The following is a 12,986-nucleotide window of genomic DNA, read 5'->3' on the forward strand; positions in this document are numbered from 1 at the left end:
CTGTGATAGGGAAACATCCCTGTCATAAAATTGTTCACTGGGGAGCCACTGCTGCTGCTTCTTTGAGTTTAAAGAATTTATGTAAAGAAAGTCTTAATGGGACATAAGTGAAAAAGAATACTTTTGAAAACATGTTGTTGGCATGAGGACTATGATGCATGGTCGATACTAAACAGGAAATTGAAAAAAAGAGTTGAGAAAATTGAAGGAAAATGTGTAGACTTTTCATTTTTTAAAGTCTTACATTTAATGTTAAATAAACAAAAATTTCTATAATATGTAGTGAGGTCTTTGTATCCATGAGTTTGAGCAAGCTCCGGGAGTTGGTGATGGACAGGGACGCTTTGGCGTGCTGCAGTCCAAGAGGTTGCAGAGTCGGATACGACTGAGTGACTGAACTGACCTGAACTTGTATCCAATAAGGAGATTTTGATTAGTTTTTAATTCTGTAACTGAGGTTAAAAATCTCTCTTAAAATCTTATTTCTGGTGCAGGAAAATGTTGGTCATATATCAAAGTAGGTAGTCCAGATGAAAGAATTTCAGAAACTTTTTAACCATTATTGCCTCTGGTAAAGAATACTGAAGGTTTGCCCTATCTTTCCCCATCCTCACTGATCAGTTTTCTTCTTCTGCTATTTAAGTATTCCTCTATTTTTCATCTTATTTTTAATTAGTTTTTTTTTTCTTGAGAAGTTCTTTCATTTACTTGTCACCTCTCACAAATAGTATAGCATTTACATGTACTGAGCTAGAATCCTTATTTGTGTTAGCATATTGTTAACAGGTTAAGTATGATGTTTAGATTATAGCCATTTCTGGTTCCTTTTGTTGATGCCAGGAACTCATAATTCTAATAGTGTTCCCAGAAGAGCAGATAAAGGACTGATTTTTCTGTGAGCAACTTTTCCCTGACACTTCTTTTTCTGATCTGGGTTAGCTGTTCCGTGTATGTGCGCCTATGGAACTCTCTCTGCTAGGCTTTTATGTTTCTCCATTACTGGGTTATGATCTTTAGGACAGAGATTCCTTCTATATATCTTCATTGTTTACCTGTCACAGAGCTGGGTATAAAGGGATGTCAGTAAATGTTGCTTGACTGAGTGGATTGATGGATGTGAGTTGTAGTGAGTTGAATGGTGGCCCCCAAAATGACTTGTTCACGTTGTAACTCCTGGAACCCTGAGTACTGCTTTTTGTGGCCAAAGCATATTAAGCTAAGGATCATGAGAGAGGTGTCTCAAGGAGAATGGACAGTTAAGGAGAGAGGAAAAGAGGGCAAGATAATCCTGGTAATTACCTGGATACAAGTGCGCCCTAAATCCAATCACAAGTGTTCCTAGAGGCCCAGAGAAATTTGGCACAGACAGGAGAGGTATACAGAGGAGAAGGTGATATGAAGTGAGGGAAACATTGAAGTGTTGTAGCCATAGATCAATGAACACTAAAAGTCACCAGTGTCTCTGGAAGCTACAGGAGCCAGCAAGCAAGGAATTCTTTGATTGCTGGCCTTCAGCAGGTGTTAGACTCTGCTGAAAACTTATTCTTAGCCTTCTGGTTTCCAGAACTGTGGGAGAATAAATTTCTGCTGTTATAAGCCACTCAGTTTGTAGTAGTTTGTTAGAGCAGACAGAGGAAACTCCTATATGTATATAGTGTTTTGAGGCAATGACATCCCAACACCAAATGATGATTGGAATATTTGTGTCCAACTTGGCGTGGCATAGTTTTTCTTTAATACATTGAGTAAACATTAGCCTTAATCTAGATTATATTAGTTTCTTATTGCTGCTGACACAGATTATCACAGATTACAGTGGTTTCAAACAACTCTATTATTTTAAAATTATGGAAGTCAGAAGTCTGGAATGGGTCTCAATGGGCTAAAATCAGAGTGTTAGTAGGACTCCATTCTTTTGTGGAGGTTCTAGGGGAGAATCTTGTTTTCTTCTCCTCTTTTCCAGCTTTTAGAACTGCCCATATTTCTTGGCTCATGCATTCTTATCAACCTCAAAGCCTGCCATGGTTAGTTGAGCCTTTATTTAACATCATTTGTTTCCCCTCGCCATTTAAGGACCTTTGTGATTCTGTTGGGTTCACTATTAGTCCAGCATAATCTTCTTGTGTAAGATGAGATGATGAGCAGTCTTAATTCCATAGCATCCTTAATTTCTCTTTACCATGTAATGTAACATATTCACAACTCCTGGATATTAGGACATAGACATCTTTGGGGGACCATTTTTCTGCCTGTGGCATTAACTTTTTAAAATTAATCACCAAAATTTATTTAGTTTCATGCCAAACTAGCCATGGTACCATTGATTGGTCTCTAATTTTAGTGGGATAATAATATGTTTTAGTCAAAATAATAATTCCAAATTGTTTAAAAATAGCTCGTAGTACTTAAATGCAGTACCATAATGAAATGCTGCAGTCTTTAGCTTTATTCCTCCAGAACTAGCCAGTCCAGACCTTAGAGCTATTCCTTTTGGAATTTAGCTCCCGTTACCTGAATGAGTTGCTGTATTAGCTTTCTGTTGTCACTATGACATATTACCACAAGTTCAGTGATTTAAAGCAGCTTGGATTTATTTTCTTATAGTTCTAGAAGTCAGAAGTCCAAAATCAGTTTCATTGAGCTACAGTCAAGGTGTTGGTAAGACTGGTTACCTTCTGGAGGCCCTAGAGAGGATCCATTCCCCTGCTCTTTGGTTTTGTTTTTTCCAGATTCTAGTGGTTACCTGTATTCTTTGGTTTGTGGTCCCTTCTTTCAACTTAAAAATGTACTGTATCACTCCAATCTCTTTCCATCATCACATCACATCTCTTGTGAGGACACTAGTGGATTTATTGGGGGTCCACCTGAATAATCCTCGATAGTCTTCCCATCTCAGGATCCTTAATCATAAACGCATAATCTCTTTTGCTGTGTAAAGTAACATTCACAGGTTTTGGGGATTAGGATGTAGCCATCTTAGAGGGCCATTTCTTAGTCGGCTGTATGTAATTATATTGCTAATTCTTGATTTTCATTTTTAAAATTGCTGTATCTTAAGGTAATTGAAGAAAATTATCTTATGTCCCCTGCATTATCTGAATAGAATTGAAATATATTAAACTCTATTCCTTTGTCAGTGTTTTATATTACTGTGATTATGTAAGCTCTGTTTAGTGTTTCATCAGATAGTATATTATAATTTATTCTTCCTGTAAAATTTTAATTTTTCCTTAGTTAGTAATTGTTTCTTTTTTCCATTTGCCTAATTTTCTATGTGCCATTTGCTTCCTTTAAGCAAATGTTCTGCTGCTATGTCTTTTTAAAAATGCTCATAGTTTCATTTTTGTTTGTTTTGTTTTTAACTGAGAACTTCTCATTCTCAGCTTCTCTTCTGGCTGTTTCCTATATCAGCACGATGTACAGCTCTTACCTCAGGATTTGCCTTAGCAAGTTTCTAGAGTTGATCTGTTTTTCCTAGTTAACATGTTTTTTTAGTTTATTTTCTCATTTTGGTGAAGGTCATATTTGAGTACCTTTCTAGGAAAACTTAGGTGTGAAATAAAATTTAAGACCTTGAGTTTGAAATGCCTTTTATCTTCCTTATAGTGGGTTGCTTGTTTGGCCACGTATAGAGTTCTAGATTGGAATTTTGGGGGCATCATTCCTTTGTCTTCTGGCTTCCAATGTTCTGCAGAAGTCATACGCAGTGATGGTTCCTAAGGTGCTATAGGGGCTTGGTTTCAAAAAATTTAAGATCTCTGTAGGGTTGTTGTTTTCATTTCCACAAATCTGCCCTGCTCTGGGACTTTGTTTTTCTGGGGGAATTGATGGATCCTTTAAATCAAGACACTTACCCTGGGTTTTGGCAAGCTTCCTTGTATTTGATAATAGCTTTCCCACTGTTTTCTGTGTTCTCTATCTCTCTGGAATTTATTCTGTTTGTGAGTGCTGCAGAGATTTCTAAATTTCTACTTTTTCTGTGTTAGAGTGTCTTTTATATCTCTATTCTACTTTCTGAAAGATGTCCATAATATCAATTTCCAGTGCATCTAATAATTTATTTTGATATTTTAATAATCAATGATCTTTTTTGCTGCTGTTCTCTTAAAGTATTTAAAATGTAGCATCCTGTCTTGTTTCATGGTTAAAATAACTTACCAGTGAACTTCACGTTGGACTTTTATTCCTGTTTATACCGTCTGTTTCCTTCTAGATCTTTTTTTCCCCCTCTGTCTCTCTTTTTTTAATCTCTTATGCCTTTTCTTAGTGAAGGCATACATATTGAATGAAGCACTAAATAGCTACTTGGAGTCTGTGTGTGTGTGTTGACAATGGTAGGAAAGGGGAAATTAGTGGAGAGAGGTTATTCTGTCTCTTTTTGGGCTTTGCTGTAGGAGCATTAGACAGTTAGACAAATTTTTGTCGGAAAAATCTCTGATTTCAGCATATATAGGTCCTTTCTCTTAAATTTCCCAAAGAAAAGTTCTTTAATATTCAGTATTAATGTCTAAGCTGCTGTTCTGAATGTAGAATGGGAGAAGTCTTCTTTTCAGTATGCAGATTTCCACTCTTACATAGTTATTCTCCTCTGTGACTGGGACCTGCTGAGTCCTGAGCTATTGGCACTTCTTTTCCAAGGGGACACCTTGGTTTTTCGGGGGTGGAGTAGCTGCACAGGATGGGGAAGGGCTTGCCTTTTCATCTCTTATCATATCCTCTCTCAAACTGGTTTTCCTTGATTTCAACCAGGGGTCTGTCTCTCACCTTCTTTGGTCTCCAAAACCTTGGACTTTCCAGAATGATTGTCATTAGTCACCTGACAAGGACTGGAGATGAACACTGGTGTTCAGTTCACTGTACTATTTTGGATATTGTTACATTCACCCGGGTATGATGCGTTTGTCAAACTGCAAGTCTGAGCATACAGTCCCTGCAAGACTGTTGTATCTTCAGGTGCCGACTGTAAGTTTAAGGATCCCCAGGGCCACTTTCATTTCAGACTTGCTGGCTGCAAATTCAGGCTTTCCCAAGCCCACTCTAAGGTCTGATAATTCACCAGACAGATTGAGGATCCACTGAAAGTGCAATGCTTACAGTTAGTTTTATTGTAGAAAAGATACAGATTAGAACCTTCTAAAGAAAGAGATACGTAGGCTGAAGTCTGGGACTGTTCCAAACAAGGACTGTGACATGTTGTCCTCTTGGCATCGACATATGGCACTGTGCTCAGAGTATTGGCAAGTAGGGAAGCTCACAGAGCCTCCATGCCTTGAGTTCTCATTGGAGTTTCATTACATAAAAATGATTGCATCATTGATCAAGTGGCCAGACTCAGTCTCCATCCCTTCTTCTGCCCAGAGGTGACCTTTTTTAATAACATGAATGGTCTTTATGGGTGGTCATTATGGCATGACCTACTTCACTAGGAGTCACCTTGTTAGCATGAACTGTTAGCTTCACTTGAGGTTGAGGGGCCTGCCACAAATAACAAAAACACTCTCCTGGCTGGGGAAATTCCTAGGGTGTAGGGGTTATCTCCCAGGAACCTGAAAAGGCCAAACATCTCTTTGGACTGAGACCAAATTCTTTTTTATAGGTTGTTTCATGATAAGAAGGTAATAGCACTGCCAGGAACCTCTTTTTCTCCCAAGTTTCATATGCCATGTATCTATTTTAAATTTCCCACTCCTTCTATCTCTTATTTTCATTTAGGTTAGTGGTCTATTTTGAAATAATTGAATCTGGTCTTTAATTGAAGACATTTTCATAAAAGGTAATAAGTTCTTTTGCCCTCCACTTCCAGTCTGATCTTAAGACTGTTTGAGTAATGGTTTACCAAGGGAGATGCAGTTTGATGTGGTTTGATAGGCACACTTTTTCATTTTACAAAGCATTGCTTGCAGGCACCAGAAGTCTGATTGAAAGGAAGTAAAATTACTGGACCAATGAAACATTAACAAGGTGGGGGGGCATTAAGCTAAAGTTATGTCCATAGTTTTAGATTAGTATAAGTTATTATGTTTTTCAGAGTAGTTGATGGGGCAAAAATTAGATTGCTTATTTATTTGAGACTTAATTTTGATTTGTTTTATTTTTAAAGGTCATAATGGTTGTCTTATTTTGATCCTTCATTTAATTTCTTCCTTGAAGGTTATTACATGAAATAGGAAAGCTAAATTGTACCTTCTTAATGGTAATACAGGACATAAAATTTTTGAATTGGCTTTAGATTTTATACTAAAATGCCTTTTTACCATCTTTTTTATTGTGTTAAAGGCATGTCTTTGTAGTAAGAACTAAACTTACTTAAGGTTATCTTTTGTGCGCTTCTCTGTATTTCCTAGCAGGAAAGTTGGTAAGTTGATTAGCTCACTTATTAAAATAGGGTGTTAGATTTTAAATCAGGCTTATTTTAGATATATTTTATACCTATTAAATGCCTCTGTGATGATGAAGAAAAGAATAATTGCTAGGGAAAAGAAAAGTGGCCAAATGTATTCTAGCATCCTGTGCAGTTTAACATTCTTTAAGTTATTTACTTTGTATTGTCTCTCTTAAGCATGAATTTAATTTTAAAATTAGGTACATCTATAAACTGAACCATGTAATATACTAGAATTCCATGTCCTTCTTGGATATCCTTTTGTTTTCTCTAGAGTTTATAACTGTTCCATACCTTCTTTTGCTTGATTACTGTTGTAAAAATATTTAAATATTTGTTTGTCAAGATTCTAGTTGCTAAATCGTTTTAGCCCGATTTCTTGATGGCCGAACATAAAAAAATCAGTTTTGAGCATCTTTTCTTATTTTCTAGTAGGGGCTAGGATAGTGTTCTGAATTAAATAGATTTCTTAATTAGCCTAACAGATCTGAGGTGATCTGAAATTATTTATTTATTTTCTTAAGGAAAGGCTATATTAATGTGTTAAATTAGATTAATTCTGATTTCTAAACTTGAGTCCAGATGATGTAAGGGAATTCAAGTTGTGTGGCATAAAGAATTAAGAACTTTGAAATTTGTAAATGATCATATTTTTCCTCTTCAGTTAGAATCACATTATTACATTGCACTTTTTACTTTATTGATGCCTTTGACTTTTAATTCTGTTGAGGCTGTCGTTTTGGTTTGATACTGCTTGAAGGCAAGAGAATGGAGATCATTCTTGGAAGTCTTTTATTTTAGATTTGACTCTGAATATATTTGTGCTGTTGATGCAAAATAATAATTGTACCAAGTGCGTCATTCATAGTATTGAAGTTCTATCTTGTTAAAATAGTTAACTTGTGTGAGTTCTTATCTGTCTAATGTTCCATTTGATTCTTGAAGTAATGTATCAGTCTACTGTTGCAGGTTAATTTATGGATATAATAGAGGGAAACTTAACATTACAGAGTTACTGAGCTATAATTGACAGTCAAGTTTAAATTGTATACTATGTGCTGATTTGCTACACTGATATATCACAAAATGATCCTAGTGTTAGCTGACACCTTTCATCATATTACTGCATTACCATTTTTTTTTTTTTTTTTTTGTGGTGAGAAAACTCTACTCTCTTAGCAGCTTTTAGGTATGTAATCTGGTATTATTAGTGATAATCAGCATGCTGTACTTAAATCCCCGGAGCTTGTTCAGCTGTTCCCTTTGACCAGAACAACTCCCCGTGTCCCCTAGCCCCAAGTCCCTGGTAACCACTGCTGTGAGTTCTGCTTTTTTACACTCCACATATAAATGAGGTGATACAGTATTGGTCTGACTTCTTTCACTTACCATCTTGAATGTCATGCGCTCAAGGTCCATCCATAATGGCAGGACTTCGTTCGTTTAAATGGCTGAATGACATTTCGTTGAACTTACGTGGCACATCTTCTTTATCCATCTATTTACTGTATCCATATCTTGGCTGTTGTGAATAGTGCTTCAGTGAACATGCGAGTGTAGATATCTGAGATCCTGTTTTCATTTTCTTGGGCTATATGCTCAGAAGTGGGATTGCTGGATCATATGTAGCTCTATTTTTAATTTTTTTGAGTACCCTCTATACTGTTTTTCATAGTGTGTGTACTAACTTACATTCCCACCAGCAGTGTATAAGGATTCCCTTTTCTCCAAATCCTTACCAACCCTTCTCTTGGGGTTTTTTTTTTTTTTTTTAATGATAGCCATTGATGAATAGCCATGAGATATCTCATTCTGGTTTTGATTTGCATTTTCCTAATGATGAGTGATATTGAGCACCTTTCTTTGTACCTGTGGACATTTGTGTGTCTTTGGGAAAATGTTGATTGAGTTCCTCTTTCCTTTTTTTTTTTTTTTTTTACATTGGATTGGTTTTGTTTTGTTTTGTTTGTTTTTTGCTGTTGAGTTGTGTGAGTTCCTTATGTATTTTGGCTATTAACTCCTATCTGCATATGTATTCCTTATCACTCTTCTCTGCATTATGATTTTTTTTCTTACAGGATTTTGTTTTCTAACATACTAGGTATTTGCTTGTCTCTCTTCCATGAGAATTTAAGCTCTGTTAGAGATTTTTTTTCTCCCTTTGGTCTGACTTGGTCACTTTTTGTATCTTTAATACCTGGAATGATCCTTAGTGTACATTTAAAGTCTCTGTTTCTCAGAAATATGTAGTCTCAGTAGGACAGAGCTTCTGAGATAAAATGACCATGTAAAGTATTTAGCTTGACATGTTGGACATGAAGTACTCATTAATTGTAGTTGTTGAAGGATAAGAAAAGAAAAAATAGAATCAGACATTTCAGATAGAAATAACCTGAATAAGAGAAAACTGCATTTACATCTTAGGGACTAGGGTAGTACTGTGGAGGGGCACACTGGAAAAATAAGGTTGGAAGTATATTGATGCTTTTGAACTGTGGTGTTGGAGAAGACTCTTGAGAGTCCCTTGGACTGCAAGGAGATCCAACCAGTCCATCGTAAAGGAGATCAGTCCTGGGTGTTCATTGGAAGGACGGATGTTGAAGCTGAAACTCCAATCCTTTGGCCACCTGATACGAAGAGCTGACTCATTGGAAAAGACCCTGATGCTGGGAGGGATTGGGGGCAGGAGGAGAAGGGGAAGGCAGAGGATGGGATGGTTCGATGGCATCACTGACTCAGTGGATATGGGTTTGGGTGGACTCTGGGAGTTGGTGATGGACAGGGTGCCCTGGCGTGCTGCGGTTCATGGGGTTGCAAAGAGTCGGACACGACTGAGCAACTGAACTGAACTGATATTGTGGAGACCAAGGCAGTTGGATTTTGTAGTGTCTAATGAGAAGTAATTGAGTATTTTTAAGGCAGAGGTGCCATAATGAAAGTGGTGGGTTTGGAAGATGAGTCCAACAGAAGTCCTTGAGGTTGACTGGAGATCCTTCTGGTGTAGGTTTAAGTGGAAATTAATAAAACATTTAGAAATTTGTAATAAAAAATAAATTTGCAAAGTCATAAGTTACACTCAAATTTTAATGGTTTCCTCTCAAATTGTATAGTAGTATATAATTATGATTTGGTTACAGTGTATATTTTGAATTATTTATGGAATTGCCAACTTTTAATATACTTTTCCATTTAAAACTAAAGCTTTCATTTAAAATAAACCAAGATGTTTATATTGATAACTAACTTACTAAATATACTAATATAGGGCAAAGTATGTTTAGTCCAGCAAACATTGGTCAACCCCGAAAGACAACATTATCTCCTGCCCAGTTGGATCCTTTTTATACTCAAGGAGATTCTCTGACATCTGAAGATCACCTTGATGACACTTGGGTGACTGTGTTCGGGTAAGGTTTCTAGATAATTTATCTTTAAAGCAACGACGTTTTCTAATGAATATTATCAAATATATTTTAAAAAACTAAAATAGTTGCATAGCAGACACTCATTTATCCACCTAGATTCACCTAAATTCATCTTTCTTGTTATTGTTGGTACATTTCAGGGTACGTTGCAGACATCAGTATATATCACCTTGACATTTCTTCTCTTCTCTTGACATTTCTTTCCCTTCTCCGGGGGATCTTCCCAACCCTGGGATCGAACCTAGGTCTCCCGCATTGCAGGCAGATTCTTTACCAGCTGAGCCACAAGGGAAGCCCTTGACATTTCAGCATGTATATTACTTTTTGATTTTTAATAGTTTTTTCATCATTTTTCTGTTTGCCTTTTCTTAAATTATTTTCCCTTCAGCATATTTGCTGAATATTGGAAGAGGGTTGCCCCACTAGACTTAGGAAGCCCCTTCCTTTGTTGGAACTGTGTCTGTGCTTCTATTGGACTTTCCCAGTTTTGAACTAACAAGTTGAATTGTATTTGTATATATATGCATACTATGCCACAGGGTTGGTACCTACTAGCTGTAGAATATCGAACATTAATAGAAACTGCATGGTAGTCCTAGATGCATTTGACAGTGTGATGTCATGCTGTTGCTGGACTTCACTACACTTAGTTTTGGGGTGAAAAATACAGGAACATGTGAGCTTGAAGGAGAGAGCAATGCACAGGTGGGTGTTAATGTACTTTATTCGGCTTATTTAAGCTCAGAGGGGTGTGTAAGATCGCAGTGAAGTTTTCCTTCTTACCTTTTCCCCAGCAGCTACAGTTCCTCTCCTCGTAAGGTCGTTACTGCCACCTGCCTTTTGTGTCACCTTCCAGAGAGAGTCGTTGTTGCTGATTCTGTTTAGGTAAAAAGCAGGGTCCTTGCTTTTCCTTGCTCTCCAGAAAGCCCACCCTCAGCCCTGTGTCCACAGCCATTAAGCTGACTGCTGCTGCTTTTTTTTTTTTTTTATGTTTGTGTTTAAATTTTTGTATTCTCTCATGAAGTGCTTGTCGGTATGTTTTTGAATGTATCTGTACACTCAAGTGTGTTTTTCAAGTTGAGTAGTAATGGTGTCACTTTTAAGCTTCCTCAGTAGTTGGATAAATTAATTGAAGTATTATACTTCTGTTAGTCCTTCATTGTTAAGACTTACCCTTTCCCACCCACATATTTTTCTGTTGGTTTTATATTTTAGTAACCCTGCTTATGAGTTTAATTGCAAGAATGGAAACATTTTCTTCTAAGGGATAAAATATCATCTTTTGATTATTTATAGGGAAGTACAGCTAAAAAGTACAGTTAAAATACATTATATATGTTCTTCCTTTGATGATTTGACTTTTTTCCTTCTGACTCAGGGTCATCATGAAATAGCAATTTTTTTTTAGTGTAATGATTTTTAAAAAAAATTTAATTGTAGGACAGTTTCTTAATAGTGTTATGTTTGTTTCTGCCGTACAACAAGGTGAATCAGGCATAAGTATACATATATCCCCTCCCTCTTGAGTAGAGTGATTCTTTGACAGGATATATTGGACTGTTTCTCCTCAGAGTGGTTCTAGACTCTTACGTTTTATTTCTCAAGTGCCTCCCTCAAGTGCAAACATTATCTCTCTCTCTGGTTTTGGTATTTTTTAGTACTGCTGTGCAGTCATCCCGACTTTTTTGTTGTTTTCTTTGGAGTTAGAAACCTTATATCCAGACTTACATAACATAAAATAAATTTCCAATCTTGAATGCAGTATTTTAGTCACATAGATTTTAATATGTGGATTTTCTTATTTATTTTTGTGACTCACATTTTTTCTTTTAAATTTCTAATTCAAACTTCAGATAACTGAAGTTATTGGTTAAGGAAACTCCAGATTTTCAAGTTGAAAATAGCTTTATTTTTTGAACTATCAAACTTACATCTCATTGTGATAGTCAAGACATTCAGCACTTTATGAAGAAGAAAGTAAAAATCACTTAGAATTTTCCATACAGAAATAAGGCCATTTAAAATTTTGGTAGCCATCTTTTTAATTGATTGTTTACCATTGATTCTGGTTCTGAGTTTTTGTTTCAGGAACACATTTTTGAATTTTCAGGTGGTGCTCAGTATATATTGATATGACTCTGTATAATGTAAAGTTCTTTGCTCTTTAATAACCATAGTAGTATATCTCAGTGTTTCTCCACCCCCCTCACATGCATGTATGCACATACACATACCCACGTAAAATAAGTTATATACAGAACTGTGACTTGAATTTTAGAAATTTCGGGGGGGGCGGAATTTGGAGATGGAAAAAAGCGACTGAGTCAGAACTAATTTTAACATAATTTGCTTTTGGGTGATGGGCAAATGACTAGATTTAACTAATAATAGAGGAAAGCAGAATGATCAAGGGTCTCTTATTAATGTACTAGACATCTGGGGGGTGTTTATCTTGAAATGCTTGTAAGTTAATTTGCATTCGTCATTATTGAAGTTGATTGGGCAAGTTTTTTTCCCCAGGTTTCCTCAGGCATCTGCTTCCTATATATTATTACAATTTGCACAGTATGGGAATATCTTAAAACATGTGGTAAGTCTTAATTCTTTTCAGTTCAAAATTTAAGCTGAGGAAAGATAATCTGTGAATTTGCTGCTGAATGTCTTAAAAGTTTTTCTTTCTTTTTTAAAATTTTCAGAGAATATATCTGTTGGAGTCTGACAGGCTGGAAGTTGCATAGTATTTGATAAAAAGAGATAGGGAAGATAAATAAGTGAGAGTTTCAGGCTTTCCCCCTTTTAAAAATAGTTAACAGTCTCTTAAAAAAGATTATGAAAGTTTTCCAATTTGAGCTTGTTTTATTGGGGTAAATGAAAACGAAAAGGGTATTTCTTACTTAGAGTTCTTAGAGTTTCTTTAGTTTTGCAGAGAGCTTTTTTTTTTCTTTAAATTACCTTGCACAATAAATTATAAATAACAAATCTTTTTATTGCTAGAGATTGACTTGTTTAACTCCTACAAAAAATCAGATAGATGAATACAGTTTTAAAAAAATTTCATAGCAAGTGTGGATAAGACCTTTTTGTAAGAAACAATTATCTTTTGAGAATTACTTTGCTTTTAGGGAATGTTTGCCACATATTCTTTATATAAGAGATTTAAGAATTAGAGATACTGAAAT

General features: G+C 35.9%; 1 protein-coding gene across 1 annotated transcript in view; it reads left to right on the forward strand.

Moving 5' to 3' along the window:
- The window catches only part of NUP35 (nucleoporin 35), a 33,488-nt gene that overhangs the window by 14,422 nt on the left and 6,080 nt on the right, over positions 1–12,986 (forward strand). Inside the window, exons 5-6 of the mRNA XM_065927941.1 lie at positions 9,648–9,789; positions 12,328–12,397. Of these exons, the coding sequence (XP_065784013.1) occupies positions 9,648–9,789; positions 12,328–12,397 (212 nt within the window). The remainder of the gene's footprint in view (positions 1–9,647; positions 9,790–12,327; positions 12,398–12,986) is intronic.

This window comes from Muntiacus reevesi, chromosome 3 (assembly GCF_963930625.1).
Source record: "Muntiacus reevesi chromosome 3, mMunRee1.1, whole genome shotgun sequence".
In the NCBI taxonomy this organism is placed as follows: Eukaryota; Metazoa; Chordata; class Mammalia; order Artiodactyla; family Cervidae; genus Muntiacus; species Muntiacus reevesi.